The 16,517-nt window shown below is 46.6% G+C and overlaps 3 protein-coding genes across 3 annotated transcripts; 1 reads left to right on the top strand and 2 right to left on the bottom strand.

Moving 5' to 3' along the window:
* Window positions 1-2,058: 2,058 nt before the first annotated feature.
* On the bottom strand, window positions 2,059-8,304 carry PIF1 (PIF1 5'-to-3' DNA helicase; the record flags this gene model as incomplete). Its single annotated transcript, XM_084211834.1, has 11 exons — window positions 2,059-2,115; window positions 2,435-2,626; window positions 3,523-3,668; window positions 4,201-4,288; window positions 5,045-5,151; window positions 5,810-5,949; window positions 6,350-6,456; window positions 6,531-6,645; window positions 7,188-7,341; window positions 7,439-7,745; window positions 7,822-8,304. 11 exons carry the CDS (start codon window positions 8,302-8,304, stop codon window positions 2,059-2,061), a joined length of 1,896 nt encoding a protein of 631 aa, XP_084067960.1.
* Window positions 8,305-8,487: 183 nt separating this feature from the next.
* On the top strand, window positions 8,488-11,624 carry CFAP144 (cilia and flagella associated protein 144; the record flags this gene model as incomplete). The annotated part of the gene is made up of 4 exons (XM_084211288.1): window positions 8,488-8,617; window positions 9,311-9,370; window positions 10,289-10,392; window positions 11,412-11,624. The coding sequence occupies 4 exons, from the start codon at window positions 8,488-8,490 to the stop codon at window positions 11,532-11,534; spliced, it is 417 nt and encodes a 138-aa protein (XP_084067414.1). The 3' UTR covers window positions 11,535-11,624.
* Window positions 11,625-11,741: 117 nt separating this feature from the next.
* EBNA1BP2 (EBNA1 binding protein 2) lies at window positions 11,742-16,477 on the bottom strand. The gene is made up of 9 exons (XM_084211287.1): window positions 16,368-16,477; window positions 16,201-16,284; window positions 15,836-15,993; window positions 14,874-14,997; window positions 13,655-13,744; window positions 13,347-13,422; window positions 13,022-13,112; window positions 12,534-12,714; window positions 11,742-12,195 (listed from the first exon to the last, which is right to left on the bottom strand). Exons 1-9 carry the CDS (start codon window positions 16,446-16,448, stop codon window positions 12,145-12,147), a joined length of 936 nt encoding a protein of 311 aa, XP_084067413.1. The 5' UTR covers window positions 16,449-16,477; the 3' UTR covers window positions 11,742-12,144.
* Window positions 16,478-16,517: the final 40 nt, after the last annotated feature.

Here is a 16,517-nt window from a genome sequence, read left to right as displayed (position 1 = left end):
GATGGACACCTTTTGGCCTCAGAACTGCTGCCAGCCCTTCAACAGCCACAGTGATTCCACTTCCACAGCTCCATCACTGAGATGGCATCCACAATATTTCATGTAGATTTAATACTAAATGAAATATTGACCTTTTCATCTTTAAGTTGGTTTAGCATTTTATCTCAAATTGGCACCAAGCCACCCCCCCATAAAACTGCAAATCTTTCAGTCCCTAAGTCCATGAAGGCTGCAGTTAAGTGAGTTACTTCACAAGGTCTTAATTAAAAGTTTATTTGCATTGTACATAATTACCAGTCTTACACTCTAAATTGTTTTGCAATTATAGAGGTACAGGAACTTTTTAAGAGGTATTAAAGGATTTGAGCCTGCCTTATCTTATTGCTCTTACATAATCAATAAATCAATTTATTGTCAATGACTGGACTTGCCTGGCATATTCTTCATAGCTGTCTACCCCAACAGTTAAACTCTTTAGCATTCTGGGCATTTCAGGTCCCACACTTTAAAGTCCAATGCAACATAAATTTCTCATTATACTGCAGCATCCCATCTTTAAAAACCCACAAAAGTGCCAACTAAAACCAGCCCCCTGGCCAAGCACAAGGTTTGGGATTTGCCTTCCATGGGCTCCAACTCCACCTCCAGGTACTTCCATCCACTCCCCACCAAACTTCTTTGAAGAAATAATGTGCTGATACATTAAGAACCTCTCTGAATAGTCACACTTCTGTCTTATACTATTGCTTCCTCCAAGACCCTGCCTTCTCAAGCCCAGAAAAAAAAAATCAAACAAAACAAACAAAGAAACCCAAAACAAAACAAAAAATACATTTTGAAATCCTATTGAAGTCTGTTTTCTCTTATGTTAACCACTGCTAGCCAACATCCTTCCTGGCCTTAAGGAGAGCAGCTGCCAAGAAATGGCCTCTAACTTGCTTACACTGCAAAGGCTTTTTTAGAGAATTCCCTTGCAAGAGACAAGCTCCAGCTGGATGTTATTTCATGTTATTCCCATATGTAAAGCATTTTAAAATATGCAAGTTACTTTAGCTTTAAGCAAAGTGCTAAAATACAAAGACCAAGCTTCTCCTTTATTAAGGGGATAGTACATTAGTTCTGCTCATCTCTGCTTTTGCTGTAGTGAGTGAAGTTACAGCTCACTTCCTATGTCCTTAACCATTACTCTATTGCACACTCAAGTTCCACCTTTTTAGTCTGACATTTTTTCCAGGAGAAACTCCCATCTGAATGTTTAAACAAGAGGGGTCCCACCAGCACCCATCTCCTCTGACCCCCTTCTTGCTCATGGGGCAATGAATCTTCACAGTTCTTATAGTTCCATAATTATGGGTATGAGATGTAAGACTTCCTCCTATTTTTAAATAGTGCCAGCTCATCTCAAAAAGTTTAAAAAAAAAAATCACCTCATTGTATGCAACAGACTAATAAAAATGCTATGTATCAGCATAACAGGCAATGCAAAACTCTGACAGTTCTGCTTGTGGCAGATGTTATGCAGACTCCTGGAGTCAGGCAGCAAGAACAGCTCTTCTCTTGCAGGCAAATCAAGTATTCCAGATATTTAGCACTGCTTTCCCTTGTGTCAGCAGCTCCTGTGAGCAATCCATCCAAGCAAAGAGGACACACTTTCCATCTCTCAACTGTGGTATACTTGAAGAAAGGCACACAGGTCTCAGTCTATGTATGCAGATAATAAAATACAATTAGCAGGCAGGAGAGAATGGTAGGAAGGTCCCTCAGACAGGATAAAACTGCAGAAATGTCTCTCAGGCACATCCTTGTTCAGTCATTTTGTTTGCTAGAGTTGCATTTGTGACACAGGAGTACTCAAGGCCGGGGGCTCGAAGGGGTCTGCAGAAGCCTTCCAAACTCCAGAGATGTGAGATGGGGATAGTTCTACATATCCAGAGTCAGCTGAATGAAGCAAACATCCAAAAAATCTCCTTTGATTTTGTCTGTTATCAAAAATACCCAGCAAGATTGCTGCATCTCGGCAGGCTGAGCTAACACCTCACAGAAACTAGAGGAGCATTCTCAGTTGCATTTCCAGTTCTCCTTCTCATCAGTATCTGAATGGGTGTGTAGTAAATCCTTTGAGGAGAAAGAAAAAGAAAAAACACACCAGAAATTTCTTTTGTGCCCACTTTTCCCTCAATCCTTACAGCAAGAGGAGGATCAAAGAATCCCAATCCATCCTTTCACCCAGAGGAGCAGGCAGTGTTACACAGCCCCAGCACCACAGTGGTATTTTGCCACCAAGAGCTGCCCTGCTACATGCCCTCTCTGCAGTTTCATCTCTCCTGCCACTACAAGCGTTGATCTTACTTAGGAAGCAAAAGGAACACCTTGGTGCCCACATCTCCCATCCTGGTTGCACAAGGCAGGCTTTGTTGCTGTGAGATTTCCTTACCTGGGCTGGAAGCTGGTGCCGCCTCAGGTGTCTGTAGAACTGCAGCACAGCAGGATCAGCTCTCACTGCCTTGGGGTCAAAATCCAGCACACGGAGCCCCGCCAGGCTGCGGGCTCGGGAGAGGGCCACGTAAGCCTGCCCGCTCTCAAAGACACGGGACAGGGAGATTTCCACACAGTCCAGAGACATGCCCTGCCAAAGGCACAGAGGGATGGGTTACAGAGCAAACTAGCAACAGCATTGTGATGTAGCAACACTCACCTGTCCTGTGAGTCTGCCCAAGGTACCATCTTTGCACCATCCCTTAAGAAAAGGCAATCAGTAGAAAGCAAAGGCATTTTTCTACTGTCAGGAAATTTCTAGTAGATAGTAGGATCCACTAACTAACTCCAGTGAGGCTCTTGTTTCATGAAACTCTATAAATCCCATCTAATCAACACAGCAGGGAAAGAAATCCTGCTGGTTTCACTGTTAGTAGTTAACTGCAGCAGGCACCATTCTCAAGCTGTCCTCAGGGAGACCTGAGAGTTTGGGTAAGACCTGGCCAGCCCTGCCTCATGGTTTGTCCTAGGTGCAGCAGAATTTACAGCATGGCCTAGTTTAAACTGTGGCATGGGAATAACTCACAGGTCTCCAAGACCAGTATTTATCAAGTATGAAGTCTTCTGGAAAGGAAGGAACTTTTACAATATTACACTGTTACATTGAAAGCTGTATTGAAAATATTCCCACTCTGCACTAGCAAAGGGTGAGTCCAAAGAGCACAGCTGTGGCTCCAGCAGCTCCCTCAGTTACACTGCAGAGCTCATGTCCCTGATGCTCTCAGGGGAGCACAACCCTCATCAGCCCACAGTGATAAATAATGCTGCTTTATAGCCCAACTCCAACTCTGCAGATGGCAGTGCCCTTAGGAAAACCCCAGTAGTGCTGACAGCCCCACTCTCTGCAGCTAGACAGATATTTTGGAGTCCCCCCCCAACCAGGGCCTTTCAGCTTTCCCTCCTGCTTCACCAGCAATACAAGCTCACCCAGGAAAGAGGGTTTGTAATGATGTAAAAGTTTATAGACAGCTGTACAAGAACACCCACCTGACTCTTGTGAATGGAAATGGCCCATGCCAATTTTAAAGGTAATTGCTGACGACTCAGATGAACTCCTGATGGTCCTTTGATGACCCATTTCTCCATTCTTATGAGCTGTGTGACTCCACAGAGAAACCTCACCTTAGGCAGCCCTGTAAGAAAGGGAGTAGGACAAAAACCAGGGATATATTCCTGACACTCAACAGCCAGGATGTCAGCAGCTAAAGAATGCCTTTTTTCTGCCTAAACCAAGCCTAAATACACAGACAGTTAATAGCATGTCCTGAAATGATATTTCACATCTACTTAAGCAGAAGAATTAAAGGCAGGTATTTTACCAGTTGAGATGCAGAGAAAAATACATTTTGCAGGTAGCAGAACATTATTTTTTGAGAAAAACAAACAAAAATTAATCAGAACTTGCTTCAGCAGAACAAACAGGAAATTCAAATGAGCACACACATTTACATACAGAATACAGAGCACAAGAGGCCTACAGATAGCTGTAGCTGATGCAGTGCATGACATCACAGCTCGTGAGAGCCCCAAGCTTGCAGAGAGATCTCTGCTTCCCCTCAGATTATTTCCAAGCTGTAAACAAATTAAGAAGTCATCAGCCACCAATGACACAGTGTTTTGTTATTTTCCCACTTCCTTCAACAAAAGATCAAAAGGCTTACTTACCCTTCTGTTCACTTTCAAACCCTACAACAACACCTCGTGCCCCATTCACCAGCCCTTGAGACACATCAAGATTCTTTGCTAACATCACCTACAGAGAAAAAGAAAAACCTTTAATGCACTGCTTCTACAGCCTGTTCAGCTACCTGCAGCTAAACTTCTTGCCAGGAAGCATAAGCATATCAGGTTGATTTGGCCAAATCATCCTATCCTGCCTATGGCAGCACCATCTTCCATTTGATTGGAATTATTTCACAGCCTTTCCTTCCTAGGATTCCTAACTACATCATTTTACAGCACTGAACACTTTACTTGAGCTATTCTGTCCACAGCTGTGAGCTCGGATCCAGGGAGCAGTTTCCCTTTCACCAGGCATCATCAGGCTATGCATACAGAGATTCTGGGAACAGCAAAAGAACAAGTTTCCAAAGCAAACAGTGCTACTACATCCTTTCCATTCTCAGAGCTAGGTGCCCAGTTCAGCAAACGTGGCAAGCTGTGCCATACCTTTACAGGTGGGGAGGGCTGCTGTACCTGGAGCTGAGACCACAGGCAAGGACTGCTTATGCTCTCTGCTACTGGAAAGCTTCTAAATTTGATTGGACATGTCTGTCAAAGTCACAGCAATCACCAGTGCCCTCAAAACATGGACCTGAGCTCATCTTCTGTCTGGATAAGATTCTAAGCAGAAAAGATACAGAGATTGGGATAGTCTTCTGTTGGCCTGGCATAGCCATTGTAGACTGAATTCTATATCTTAATCTACTCTATACATTTCTCTGATATTCCTCCATTTTTCTTATGCTATTTATTCTGGTCTGTCACACATGTGTGTACACACACTTACCTGAGCTCCAAGCTTTAGCTCAACTCTACCACCCACAGGACACTGAGCATCAATTAACTTCACTAGCATTGGGTCACTGTCCAAAGCCTCAAACACATGCACTTCTCCTGTTAAGGAAAGAAAGACAGAACTGTTGAACATACTCTACACAGCATTTCAGGAGGTTCAGCATTTATTTCTAACAGCAATTCCTCCTTTAATATCCATTCTGCTCTGCTGCTAGGACATCCTCACACAAACCTAGTCACATCTAACAGCGGAGAGCTCACTATTGTTACTCTTCCCTATATAATTTCCAGAGCATGAAAAGGCACAGGAATGAAAGGTCAGCAGTAAATAAGAACTGAGCAGACAGCATTTTGAGCAGTTTCAGTCACTACCAACACCAGATCTCCAAAGCAGACTAAGGAAGAATCCAAGGGCCAGCAAGGGAGACAAAAAATTAAATAGTCTTTAATTCAAGTCATGCCTGGATAGAACATGGCCTTTCTAAGATGCTATAGAAAGAAAAAGTAGGGGTGTGGAGGCAATAAATTACCCACCCTCCCTCACAGCAAGCAATGAACTTGCTGTCTCTTACAAACCAGTGACATTGTGGCTTTTTAAACAAAAAACTGAATTTTTTCCCCAGACACCTCAACTCCAGCACACAGAGCTTGGACTGGTGCTGCTGTGCATGACAGAACACTGGTCCCACCCCTGTACCCCCACTGCATCCATGCAGAGCTCAGCCCCAGGGCCAGCAGTTTCCTCCACCGAGTTCACCTGGGAGCTGTTGCAAGCGTCTCTCGTTGGTTATTTCTACATCATCTTTGTGGGTGCACAGCCTCGTAGCCAGGATCCCATCACGCTCAGACTTGTGAGCAGCTGTCTGCATCAGCTGTCTGGTAACCTCCTCTGTGCACCTGGTAGCCAGGAAAAAGGAATTCTTCTTTAAAGTGATCAGGAACAGGTTTGAGCAGCAGTAACCTCCACGCAGCTAGATCAGTCTGTGCAAGCCACAGGCCTCCAGAGGGGACAGAGAAGGATACCTGCCTAAAGAGAGAGAGCAGAGCCAGTGTGTGCCCCGGCCCTGCCAGCTCAGGAGCCTTTGAATTAATTCACAGATATTGCACAGGGACCCTAGGAAGTGTCCTTCCTTACCAGAGCAGCATATTTGAAACCTGTCGACGTTAAGTAAAGCATTTATAGCTTGTGCCCACAGACACACACATTCCTGACAGGGTACAGAAAAGTGAAAAACTGCTCTTTCCTCTGCTCTATCTGTGGGGAGCAGGGATTACAGAGAGATGAGTTTCTCCTCACCTGCCTAAACGGATTGCACTCAGGAGTGAGACAAAGGTCTTGTCAGTCTGTCTCCGCACTTCAGTCAGCTCCATGTTTATGTGGATGCATTTTCTCCAGCTTTTTGCCTGGAAAAATCAATTTCTTGTTAAGAAAGAGGCAAACTTGAAGTATGAAAATGAGTTTAGAAACAGTTTTGTACCTGGAAGCAGAACTTGGTTTCTTCATTAGCCTTGCAGACTGGGGGTAGCTGTAAGAAATCCCCACAGATAATTAGCTGAATTCCTCCAAAAGGCTCATCCCGTTTTCTGATGGCCCTGAAAGGGAGAGAACAGAAGTTTTGAATGTCCTCCAGAATCTGGACATAGTCAGGTCCCAGAAGTTACTTCTTAATCTGTCAATATATTCAAACATAGACAACCTGCAGTGAAAGATGTTTATCCCCAGCTGCCTCAGAAGAGCTCAAATAATTAAGCAGTGCTAGTACAAGACATGAAATTTGCTTTGCTTACCTAGCCCAGAGGTCATTACTAGTCTTGGTTCTTTAGTGGCTGTTATACTACAGCTACTTCTCTCTGCCAGTAGAGACCTTTTGGGCAGAGCTGTATATTCTGGACTCAGCTCCATAGGTAGCACTTAGGTCAGGAGAGAATACCCCAAACAGCCACAGCTGTGAGTGAGGAGTGGACATGACCAAAACCTATCTCATGGTAAAGATCGACTCAGATGCTATGATTGCATGCTTCCTTACAGTCCTGTACCAGCAGCTGCTTGTACCCATTCACAAAATGAAAGAAAGGAAGCAGACTGGAAGTTTAGAGAAATTAATTTCTGCTAGTTTGACCTGACAATTGCTCACCTTGCCACTGCTTCCAGCTTGTCAAAGAACTTGCCGTCCACCATTGAGATCTCATCAATAATTAAGTGCTGGCAGGCCAGCCAATGCTGGCGCACCCCTGGCCTCTCTGCCAGCTGAATGCACTGCTCCAGCGGTGCCTTCCCAGAGCCTATCCCTGTCACAGCACAAAAAAAGCAATGCTTTAGGATGCTCCTGATTCTTTGGGAAGGGAGTAAGAGCTCCCAGCCCCCCGCTGTCGGGCAGGCCATCACCTGCAAAGGCGTGGAGAGTGGTGCCACCGATGTGACAAGCCGCCACTCCCGTGCTGGCTGTAGCGTAGGTGATGTTCGGAGGGAGGGAGCCCAAGATCCTCTTCAGCAGGAACGATTTCCCAGTCCCTTCGAGAGAAAAACGACAGGTCAGTGGCCAGGACTTTCCCCGGGGAGCCGATGAGAGTGGCCGGGACCCCTCACCTGCAGAGCCGGTGAAGAAGATGCTCTTCCCGCTCCGCACGGCGCCCAGCACCGCCTCCTGCTCCGCCGAGAGCCTCGCCGGGGGTCGCCGCTCCGGGCGGGGCACCTGCGGGACAGGAGGGGGTGCGCTGTGAGGCTGGGCAGGGCCGCTCCCCGGGCCGCCCCCTCGCCCCGGGACTCACCTCCGCCGGGCGCTCGCCCGCCTCTTGGCCGGGGCGGCGGCGGCCGGGGCCGCACAGCAGGTCCCGCTCCTGCACCGGACTGATGACGGAGAAGGACGGCGGCGGCCGCTCCAGCAGGCGGGGACGGCGCGGCGCGTCCCGCGACCCGGCGGCCACCTTGAGGCGCAGGAGGCGGAGGAAGTGGCGCAGCGCGTCCGGGGGGCAGTCGGACAGCAGCACCTGAGCGCCGTCCGACCCCACCCGCACCGCCGCCCGCCCCTCGCCCGCGAACCGCGTGAAGAGCCTCACGGCGTCACCGGCCAGCACGAAGCTCAGCACCGCCGCCGCCGCGCCGCTGCCGCCGGCCACCCGCAGCACAGGCTGCCGCAGCTCGTTGCGGCCCAGCAGCACGGTGGCGTTCCGCATCAGGCGGCGGCGCGGGGCGAGTCCCCCCGGCAGCGGCTGCTCCACGGCCGCCGTGCAGCGCAGCTCCGCCGCCTCCATCGCCCCGCCGGCCGTTCAAACGCGCCGCGTGCGCCGCCGCCAATCAGCGCCGGGGGCTTTAACTCGGCGGCCAATAGGAGGCGGGGAGGGGCGCGAGGCGGAGCGCCGGGCGGGCCACTCAGCGGCGCCGCCGGCAGCGCGCGGGCGTTGCCAGGGCCGCGGGACGCGCGCAGCCGCGCGGCCATGGCCGGTCGCCGCTGGGACAGGGACCCGCCGGACGCGCGGCAGAACCTCTTGCAAGCCGAGCGGGCCAGGAAGGAGCGCCGCTGGCAGCTGCTCTTCACGCAGTACACCGTGAACACCCTCCAACCCGGTGAGGCCTCGCGGCCACAGGGAACCGGCGTAAAGCCCCGGGGGCAAAACGAGCCGTGAGGGGAGTGGGGGGGCCGGAGGCAGGCCCGCAGCGCTCCGCTGCACCCAGCGAGAGGGGTAAAGCTGGAAAGGGACACTGGAGCACTCCCTCTTGCCTAAGGAACCCGTCTGCACACTCAGAGACAGAACAGAGACATGACCCACTTGCCCAGATGGTGCCTTCGGTAACCACGTAGGAGTGACGCAACTTTTTAAGATGTGGAACTTAAAAGTTCAGTGTAAATACAGACCAAAGATGGGGTAGAGGGCTCCAGCACTACACCCTGTTCCTTCAGGTCCTCATTACTTTCTACCTGCCAAGTCACAGTCTGTGCTAGTACAGGCAGGTGATGAAAGTAGATTCTTTCAGGTATAGGTTTTTCAATAAAACAACAAAGAAAACTTAATTTCCCGAGACTTGGCACTCTGCAGGCCATCCTTTGGCTGGGGTGGGACTCTGATATGGTAAGCAAAGGCACCATCCTGTTGAAGGGTCTTTAGCACAGTTAATGCCCTTCCCTTCCTAGAAGCTGCCATTAATCAGTATTTCTAACTCATTTTCTTCTATGCAGGTCAATAATACCTATAATATTCTGTACCTGGCTGTGATGCCAAATTCAAAATAAAGTCATTCACCTGTCTCATTTCTCTCCAGTTCACATGGTCTCTAGGAAGCCAATGTCTTGGCATGAGAATATACAGGAACCCATAGATGGTAAGGAGTCTCGGAAAAGCTTGTGGTAACTACATAAGAAAATTATTAACACATAAGATTTAATATTTGGAATCAGTCTAAAATATCATGTATGTGGAAACACCTCTGTGATCATATAAGTTAAACTCATTTATGATTTTTGTTTGTAAAGCAGTTTTTTCCACTTTAAGGCCCTTTCTCATTACTTTTCCATTTTCAGCACAAGTTTGCATCCATGCAATTATGCTCTTATTTTTGTTTTTAATTAACATATATATCAACTATAAAATAGATAAAATTACTTATATTCACACTATAAAATTTTGGTTGAGAATCTAAACCTCTCAGGAAAACAAGAATCCCTAGAAGCATGTTGCCTGCCATTGCAGATTCTACCCAAGCACCATGCAGGTTAAACTGCTGAAATGACTGCCCAGTCTTACTTTAGAATACTGGTAAAGAGCCCTTATAGCAGCTGCTCCCTTATTTCTACCATGCCAATTTTGTCTGGAAACCTTAATGGGTCAGGTAAGTTTGGCCTGCTGTATTCAAGGACTGGGGAGGGTGGCAAACCAAACCAGGGAAAAGGCTGCAGGTCTCAGGCAACTGAGAAAGTCAAGAGCTCTCATGGAGCACTGGTTTGTACTAGATGTGGTGTAGGAAAAGTAAGATGCTGCAGTACAGTAGGCAGGGATGCCAGAATTAACAGGACAGTACTGTCAGGCAAATCTTGAAACTTCCTCAGGAAATATTTGAGTAGAAACGTCACTGTGCATTCTGACAGTGTCATTCACAGAAGCACAGAGGCTGCCTCTACCCTTGCTGTTCTTGTTGTTGCTTGGACAGTACTAAGATGTCCCATTCTAACACATATCCACAGGTGACTGATTTTTAAACACAGTTTCATATGTATTTGTGTCTTGTTTTTTGAAACAACAGATGAATTCCTGAAACTTCTTCACCGTGCAGCAGTGGTGCCAAGAGAGAAATACTCAGAGCCACAAACTGAAAGCCAAGTAATTGGCTGGGATTCAAAACCTTTGGTGAGTAGGATGCTTTAAGACTCAGCCCTTTACAGGATTCAGAGATGTTAAGCCTGCCACACTGAAAAATACTCAAGCAGGAAAACAATTTGTGACAAAGAAGGAAAACAAGAATTGCAGGGAATGAGCAGAGCTGTTCACAGAAGACAAGTTTTTAAAATTTACACCTAAGAGGACTCTTCACACTGGCAGAGACTTGTGAACAGAAAAGCAGTACACTTCCCCTGAGAAACCTGACTGCAAAACATCTACAGAGACAGTGACAGCCCACTGCCAAATGCCACAGGTGTACTCAGGGCTGTTTATTAAAGCATTCAGCCATGAGAAATGGCGTAGTGAGCAATGCAAAGTGACGTACAGAAGTAATGAAAAGAAACTTGCTGCTGCACAGCATCTTTCAAACAAATTGCAAGCAGAACCATAAAATTAATAATCATGTAAGTATACCCAAAGCAGATACAGCAGTGAGGATTCATCTGGGGAAGTGTGAATAAACAGAAGGAGAAGAAATATGATTAACAAGCTGAGACATCAATCATATCTGGCAAACAGCCGTGATGATGACTGACTTTGCAGATTAGCGTTTTGGGAAAGGCAAATTTTGGCCTGTTATAAAGAAAACTAAGATAAATAAGAAAATAAGACAGTCTTCATTGACTTTTCATATTATATATCAAGTAAACTAGTTAGTAATGACAAGAGTGGAGAGAGACATCCCAGCTGGGCTCTGTGGTATTAAAGAACTGCTGGTAGGATTAGTCTGGCAGGGTGGAGGCAACTAAACCTGTGTGTAAGGAAGCAAGTTTGATTCTTAAGAGTCAGAACTGATGATGTTGTTTAATTTGTTAAGTTTTCCTTATTCGGCAGGTTTGACCATAACAAAGCAGAGAACAGTACAGTGGTACCTGCTCTTTTGACATTTGGACATTTCTCAGCAGTGGAACACCATGCCCCCAGGAGGGACTCCTACTACTGATTTTAGTAAAAGCACATGACTGTTTGTCATTTTTGTTTCCCAGGTTCCTTTCGACCGCAATGATTCCAGATTCTACTTCCCACGCCGGACGACAGAGATTACCATCCATGGCTACCCTGCACCACGGGGACAGATGCCTAAAGACCAGGGAGAAAGCTTCACATAGAATGTTAATGACATCTAATGTGTTAGGTCCTCCTTGTTATCTAGCAAGTCTGGCAGATTTCTAGTGAGAGACAATAAAAAATAGAACTTTAATCTGGCCAGATTTACAACCTGACAACAGTGTCACAAATAAACCTATCTGTAAGGCTCTGTATTTGTCTCCTTGCTGTTCCTATACCCATCTACACAAATAGTCTAAAAAACACTCTTAACATCTCAAAAAGCTTCAGACTTCTTATTTTGACATTGGCAACATGACCCAGAACTCAAGGTCACCAACTTCACTTTAACAGTAGTGGTGGAAAGAGCTGTCAGAATGAAGGGAACAAAGGGCAGGCTTCAGCCACCATTCATTGAACAGCTAAACATGAGTTACACATGGTTCTGTGCAAACCACTTAATGCGTTCACACAAAAAAGACTTAAGTAGAAAACAATCCAACAAAACAGACAGTAAGAAAAAATTAGTGATAAGGCACTGGTTTCCACTGGCTTTTTTTCCTTGCCACTGGAAAGCATCCAGCTTGCTCCACAGTTAATTGCTTGATGCGAGCAAAAACACATCTTGCAACACAAAGAAACACAGAAACCCCACGGGGGAGCACAGTTCTCTTAGCGGGCTCGGTTCTTCATTTTCTGCCTTGCTCTCTTTCCAGGTCTCTTCTGCAAAACAAAAAAGACAGATTGAGATCTTTATTTTCATGTTCTCCATCTCTGTTTTAGCTCTATACCTTGGGGAGGATACCAAAGAGAGGGTATTTGTCAGAACGTCTGGAGAAGAAGGTTTTGGCACACAGGTAGCAAACAGCACTTTTTAACTCCCTTTCTGATTTTCCTGCTGATACCAAACCACTGTCCCCAACTCTGTTAGTAAGTGAATTATGCTTAGCTCCCAAAGACAGGCATCACTTCCAGATGCTGGAGGCACCTTGTCTCTCCCTGCCAGACATGGCCTGGCTTCCTAGCCAACCAGGACTGTTTTCATGCAACATTTTACTTACATTAAGGGCTTTTTTCCCTCCTTTTCCTCCTCTTCCTCCTTTCCCTGGGCCTTTGTTGTGAGCCACTTTTGACTGGAAGCTGGATACATCATTAAAACTCTCTTTTGTGTTCCACTTTGAGCCCTTCTTCTTCCCACCAAAACCAAACTTCTGATTTTTGTATCGTCTTTTGGCATTTGGTCTGAAAAACAACCAAGGAGCATCACTGCCTACATTCCTAGTTTCAGAAAGCTCTCAAGACACACATATATATACTCATGGTATCCCATCAACCATCATAAACCTTTCCCCTCTTAACAATGATGCAGAAATCACATTTCAGTCTCTGCTGCATTTTGGCCATAGTTTTCTTCTCTTTAGGGACAGAAAGCCATTTGGACTTACTTTAACACTAAACAGAACAGTTTTCTTGTTCCCCAAAATTATCCCATAAAAAGACTGCAAAATCAGACATTCTGTGTTTAACTCCCTTTAGATTCTGCTCTCACCCCTTCTTTGGCCGTTGACTTGCATTGCCTTTTTTATTCCCTTGAGATGACGTCTGCTCTTCATCTAGAAAGTCCAGCTTGTCAGAGAGACCTGCAAGAGTGAAGACATCACAGCTACACCTCAGAAAAGACAAATTTTCAGTCTAAGCAAGAACAGCTGCTTGGGAGGTTTTTCACTGCCACTGGCACACAATTCTGCACAGCAGCAGGTTTCCAACCTCAAGGCCCAGAACTACAGACACAGTGACCACATCACACTGCTCTACACTGCTCACACACCACTACTGCCCTTACACATTTCTTCTCTTAGAAAAGTTGACTTTACCTTTCTGGTATTTCTTGACTGCATTCAACATATTTTTCTTCTCCTTCTGTCTCCTCTGCAGAACCTCAACTTGCACCTGAGATTAGAAGCAGAAAGTTAGTGTTGCTCCTTGCTGTGTCCCATACTTTTTTTATTTTTAAGGTATTCTATCTTTTGTTCTGTTTTGCTTCAGAGCAGTTAGACAGAAGACTAGACAGATTGTGTGTGTTTTAGTCAGACTCCTGTGGCTGCACTTTTCCAGCTCCCCACTCAGGCTCCAAATTCTTGTCACAGATCCTTTTGCACATGTCCCTTTTGTAGCTCCTCACCTTCTTGCCATATTTTCTCATTGCACGGAGTTGTTTTGCTTTCTCAGACCTTTCCATTGCTTCCTGTTTACTCTTAAGTTTCTGTCGAATCTAATTAGGGAATAGAAAAAACAAAATTTATCAGTAACACAAAAGAAAAAAAGAAAATTTTATCATTTCTGTACTGATCTATAGCCAAAATCTGGCTAAAAAAGACAAAACTCACACAAGAGAGAAGAAAAAGCCTTACAATGGGCTCTAATGGAACTGAGAGTATCTTGTCAGTCTATTTGGGTGTATGAAAAAGACTTAATAGCTTCTTTCTTGTCATTGTTAAAAGTAAAGCGCTGAAGAAAAGACAACAATCCTGTAGAAAACATTTTTCCTGTTCCTTCCTTGTTCACAAACATTTTTATAAGGATGCTGCCCTATGAAAAATTACAGATTTCAACACAGATCTTTGTGGTTCAGTCTAGTGACTCCAGTAGGAGATAAAAACTTTTCTTCAAATGCAAGTCAGCAAAAGAAGAGAACAGTAATGTGCAGGATTGACTTAAACCTTAGTACCAGGTAACTATCATTCTTCAGCGTATCTAAACAAGTTCCATCAGAAAGCAGAACAGTGACCCAATGATACGTGAACCTTCCAACTAGACTCCAGTTCATGTTTCTTTAATTTATACAATGTAGTCTTTTTTCCAAATCTAAACCAAAAAACAGAGTTCAATTTTGAACAAAGACTACAGTCTAGAATGAAATGGGTGAAAGACTTATTTCCTACACCAATCTAATTTCTTATCCAAAAGAGATTCATTCAATAACATACAATTTTAAATCACAGAAAACCAGAACACACTGACAATAAACAAAAGGTGATACTTAAATAGGAAAAAAAAGGATTGCATTAAAGCCACAGTCAACTGCAAGTTTTATGACAAAGAGCAAAAACACAGGTAACTTTACATCGGCTGTTACACATACTAAGAAAAATTCTAACTTTTTAATATTAAACACATTCAGGTTAAAGTATAAATCATGTTTTTCTACTTTATCATCCAACCTGTTATAAAAATCCCCACCTAAACAGAAAGAAATCTGTCACAAAGTTTCAAACCCAATCATTGTCACAGGAATCAGAAAAGCAAGAAGGTCAGTACTCACACATGGCACCTTAAATTTAATCCCTACCCCAGGCTAAAACACACACATTACACTGCAAAGAAAACCATTCTGCCCGTACCTTCTGCATCTGTTGGTCTGATTTGGCCATCTCTGCAAAGTAATCATCCGGCCTCCTCGTGGGAACTTGGAGCTTACGCAGCCTAGGGAGGGCTTCCAGGACAGCCGCCTGCGCCTGCCGGTAGCTGGGAGAGAGCACAGCACCAGCTGTCACTGCCCCAGCTCTGCCACCACACCAGCTGTCACTGCCCCAGCCCTGTCACTGCCCCAGCCATCTCTGCCCCAGCTCTGTCACTGCCCCAGCCCTGTCACTGCCCCAGCCATCTCTGCCCCAGCTCTGTCACTGCCCCAGCCCTGTCACTTCACTGGCTCTGTCACTGCCCCAGCCCTGTCACTGCACTGGCTCTGTCACTGCAGCAGCCCCGTCACTGCCCCGTCATTGCACTGACTTTGTCACTGCATGTTGGGCACCTCACAGCGCTGACACAAACCTCTCACCCAAGCAGGCTGATACTGGGATCTAGCAAGCATTGGTCTGGAATTATAGCAACATTCTGTGCACATAGTTACTAAAAGCTGCTTAGGTGCCAGTACAACATGAACATTTATGTCTTGCACATATACATTTATCTTATTTCTACTTGTAGCTTTTTATGTTGGAATATAAAAGGCAAAGCAAAACAAGAGAACTGTAAGAGCACCTCAACAAACCCACAAAGAAAAATCTGTATCTTGTGCTAAAGTGTTAGTCCTGCTATCAAGGATATTTAAAATAAACTCAGCAAAGGATGAAGTCTGCTATGAAGAGGAAAATTATTTCTTTTCAGTCACACACAGTTGAATATACTAGCACTAATTTGTAGTTATTTTGGAAAACATTCAGAGCCATCGAATGTAAAATAAGATGGCCAAGAGTATCACAGCGACAGCCAGTGTAGCAGTCTGCAGCACACTAGTGAAACATAACTCCAAAAACGCAGCAACACACTGAGACACTACATGAAATGTCTTTTTGACACTTACAAACTCATCTCTCTCTGGAAGTCATTCTCAGGGTCAACGGCATCAGATGTAGAAGCATTCTGAGAAACGGGGTCCGCGACCGGGCCCAGAGTCACGTCCAGCCTTTCCACCCAGGCCAGCTGCTGCCTGAATTCGGCCAGGCACTGCTTCAGGCCGTCCTGTGAAAGGAGCACAGCTCAGCACAGCAGCGCACCGACCGATCCGCACGGCTGCTCCTCGGGGCCGCCGGGGCACACCGCAACCCGCCCCGCACCGCAGCCCGCCCGGCCCGGCCCCGGCCCCGGCGAGCCTCCCGCGCCCCGCTCCCCTGGGTGGATCCGCGGCCCTGGGCCGGGCTTTTCCCGGCCCCCGCGTTCCCCGCTCACCGTGTCATTGCGCCGCTTCGGCCGCTCCTCCAGCACCACGTTGAGCCCCGGCTTCAGCGCGCCCTTCGCGAAGGCCTCCTGGAGCTGTGAGAGAGTTCAGTCAGTCCACGCCGCCGGCACCGGACGGCCCTTCCCCACCGGGCTCGCCACGGCGGCCACGGGCTCACCTCCGAGTCCGAGAGCGAGGAATCCTCCGAGTCCGAGCCGGAGTCCGAGAAGGACCCACGCCGCGCCACCGCCGCCGCCATCGCTGCCGCTGCCGCCCCCGCCGCTTCCGGCCGCGTGCGCCGCCGCTTCCGGGGCCGCCGGGGCCGCGG

Source organism: Fringilla coelebs (assembly GCF_963513975.1).
Source record: "Fringilla coelebs genome assembly, chromosome: 9".
Taxonomy (NCBI): Eukaryota; Metazoa; Chordata; class Aves; order Passeriformes; family Fringillidae; genus Fringilla; species Fringilla coelebs.
This window is presented reverse-complemented; position numbering and strand designations above follow the sequence as displayed.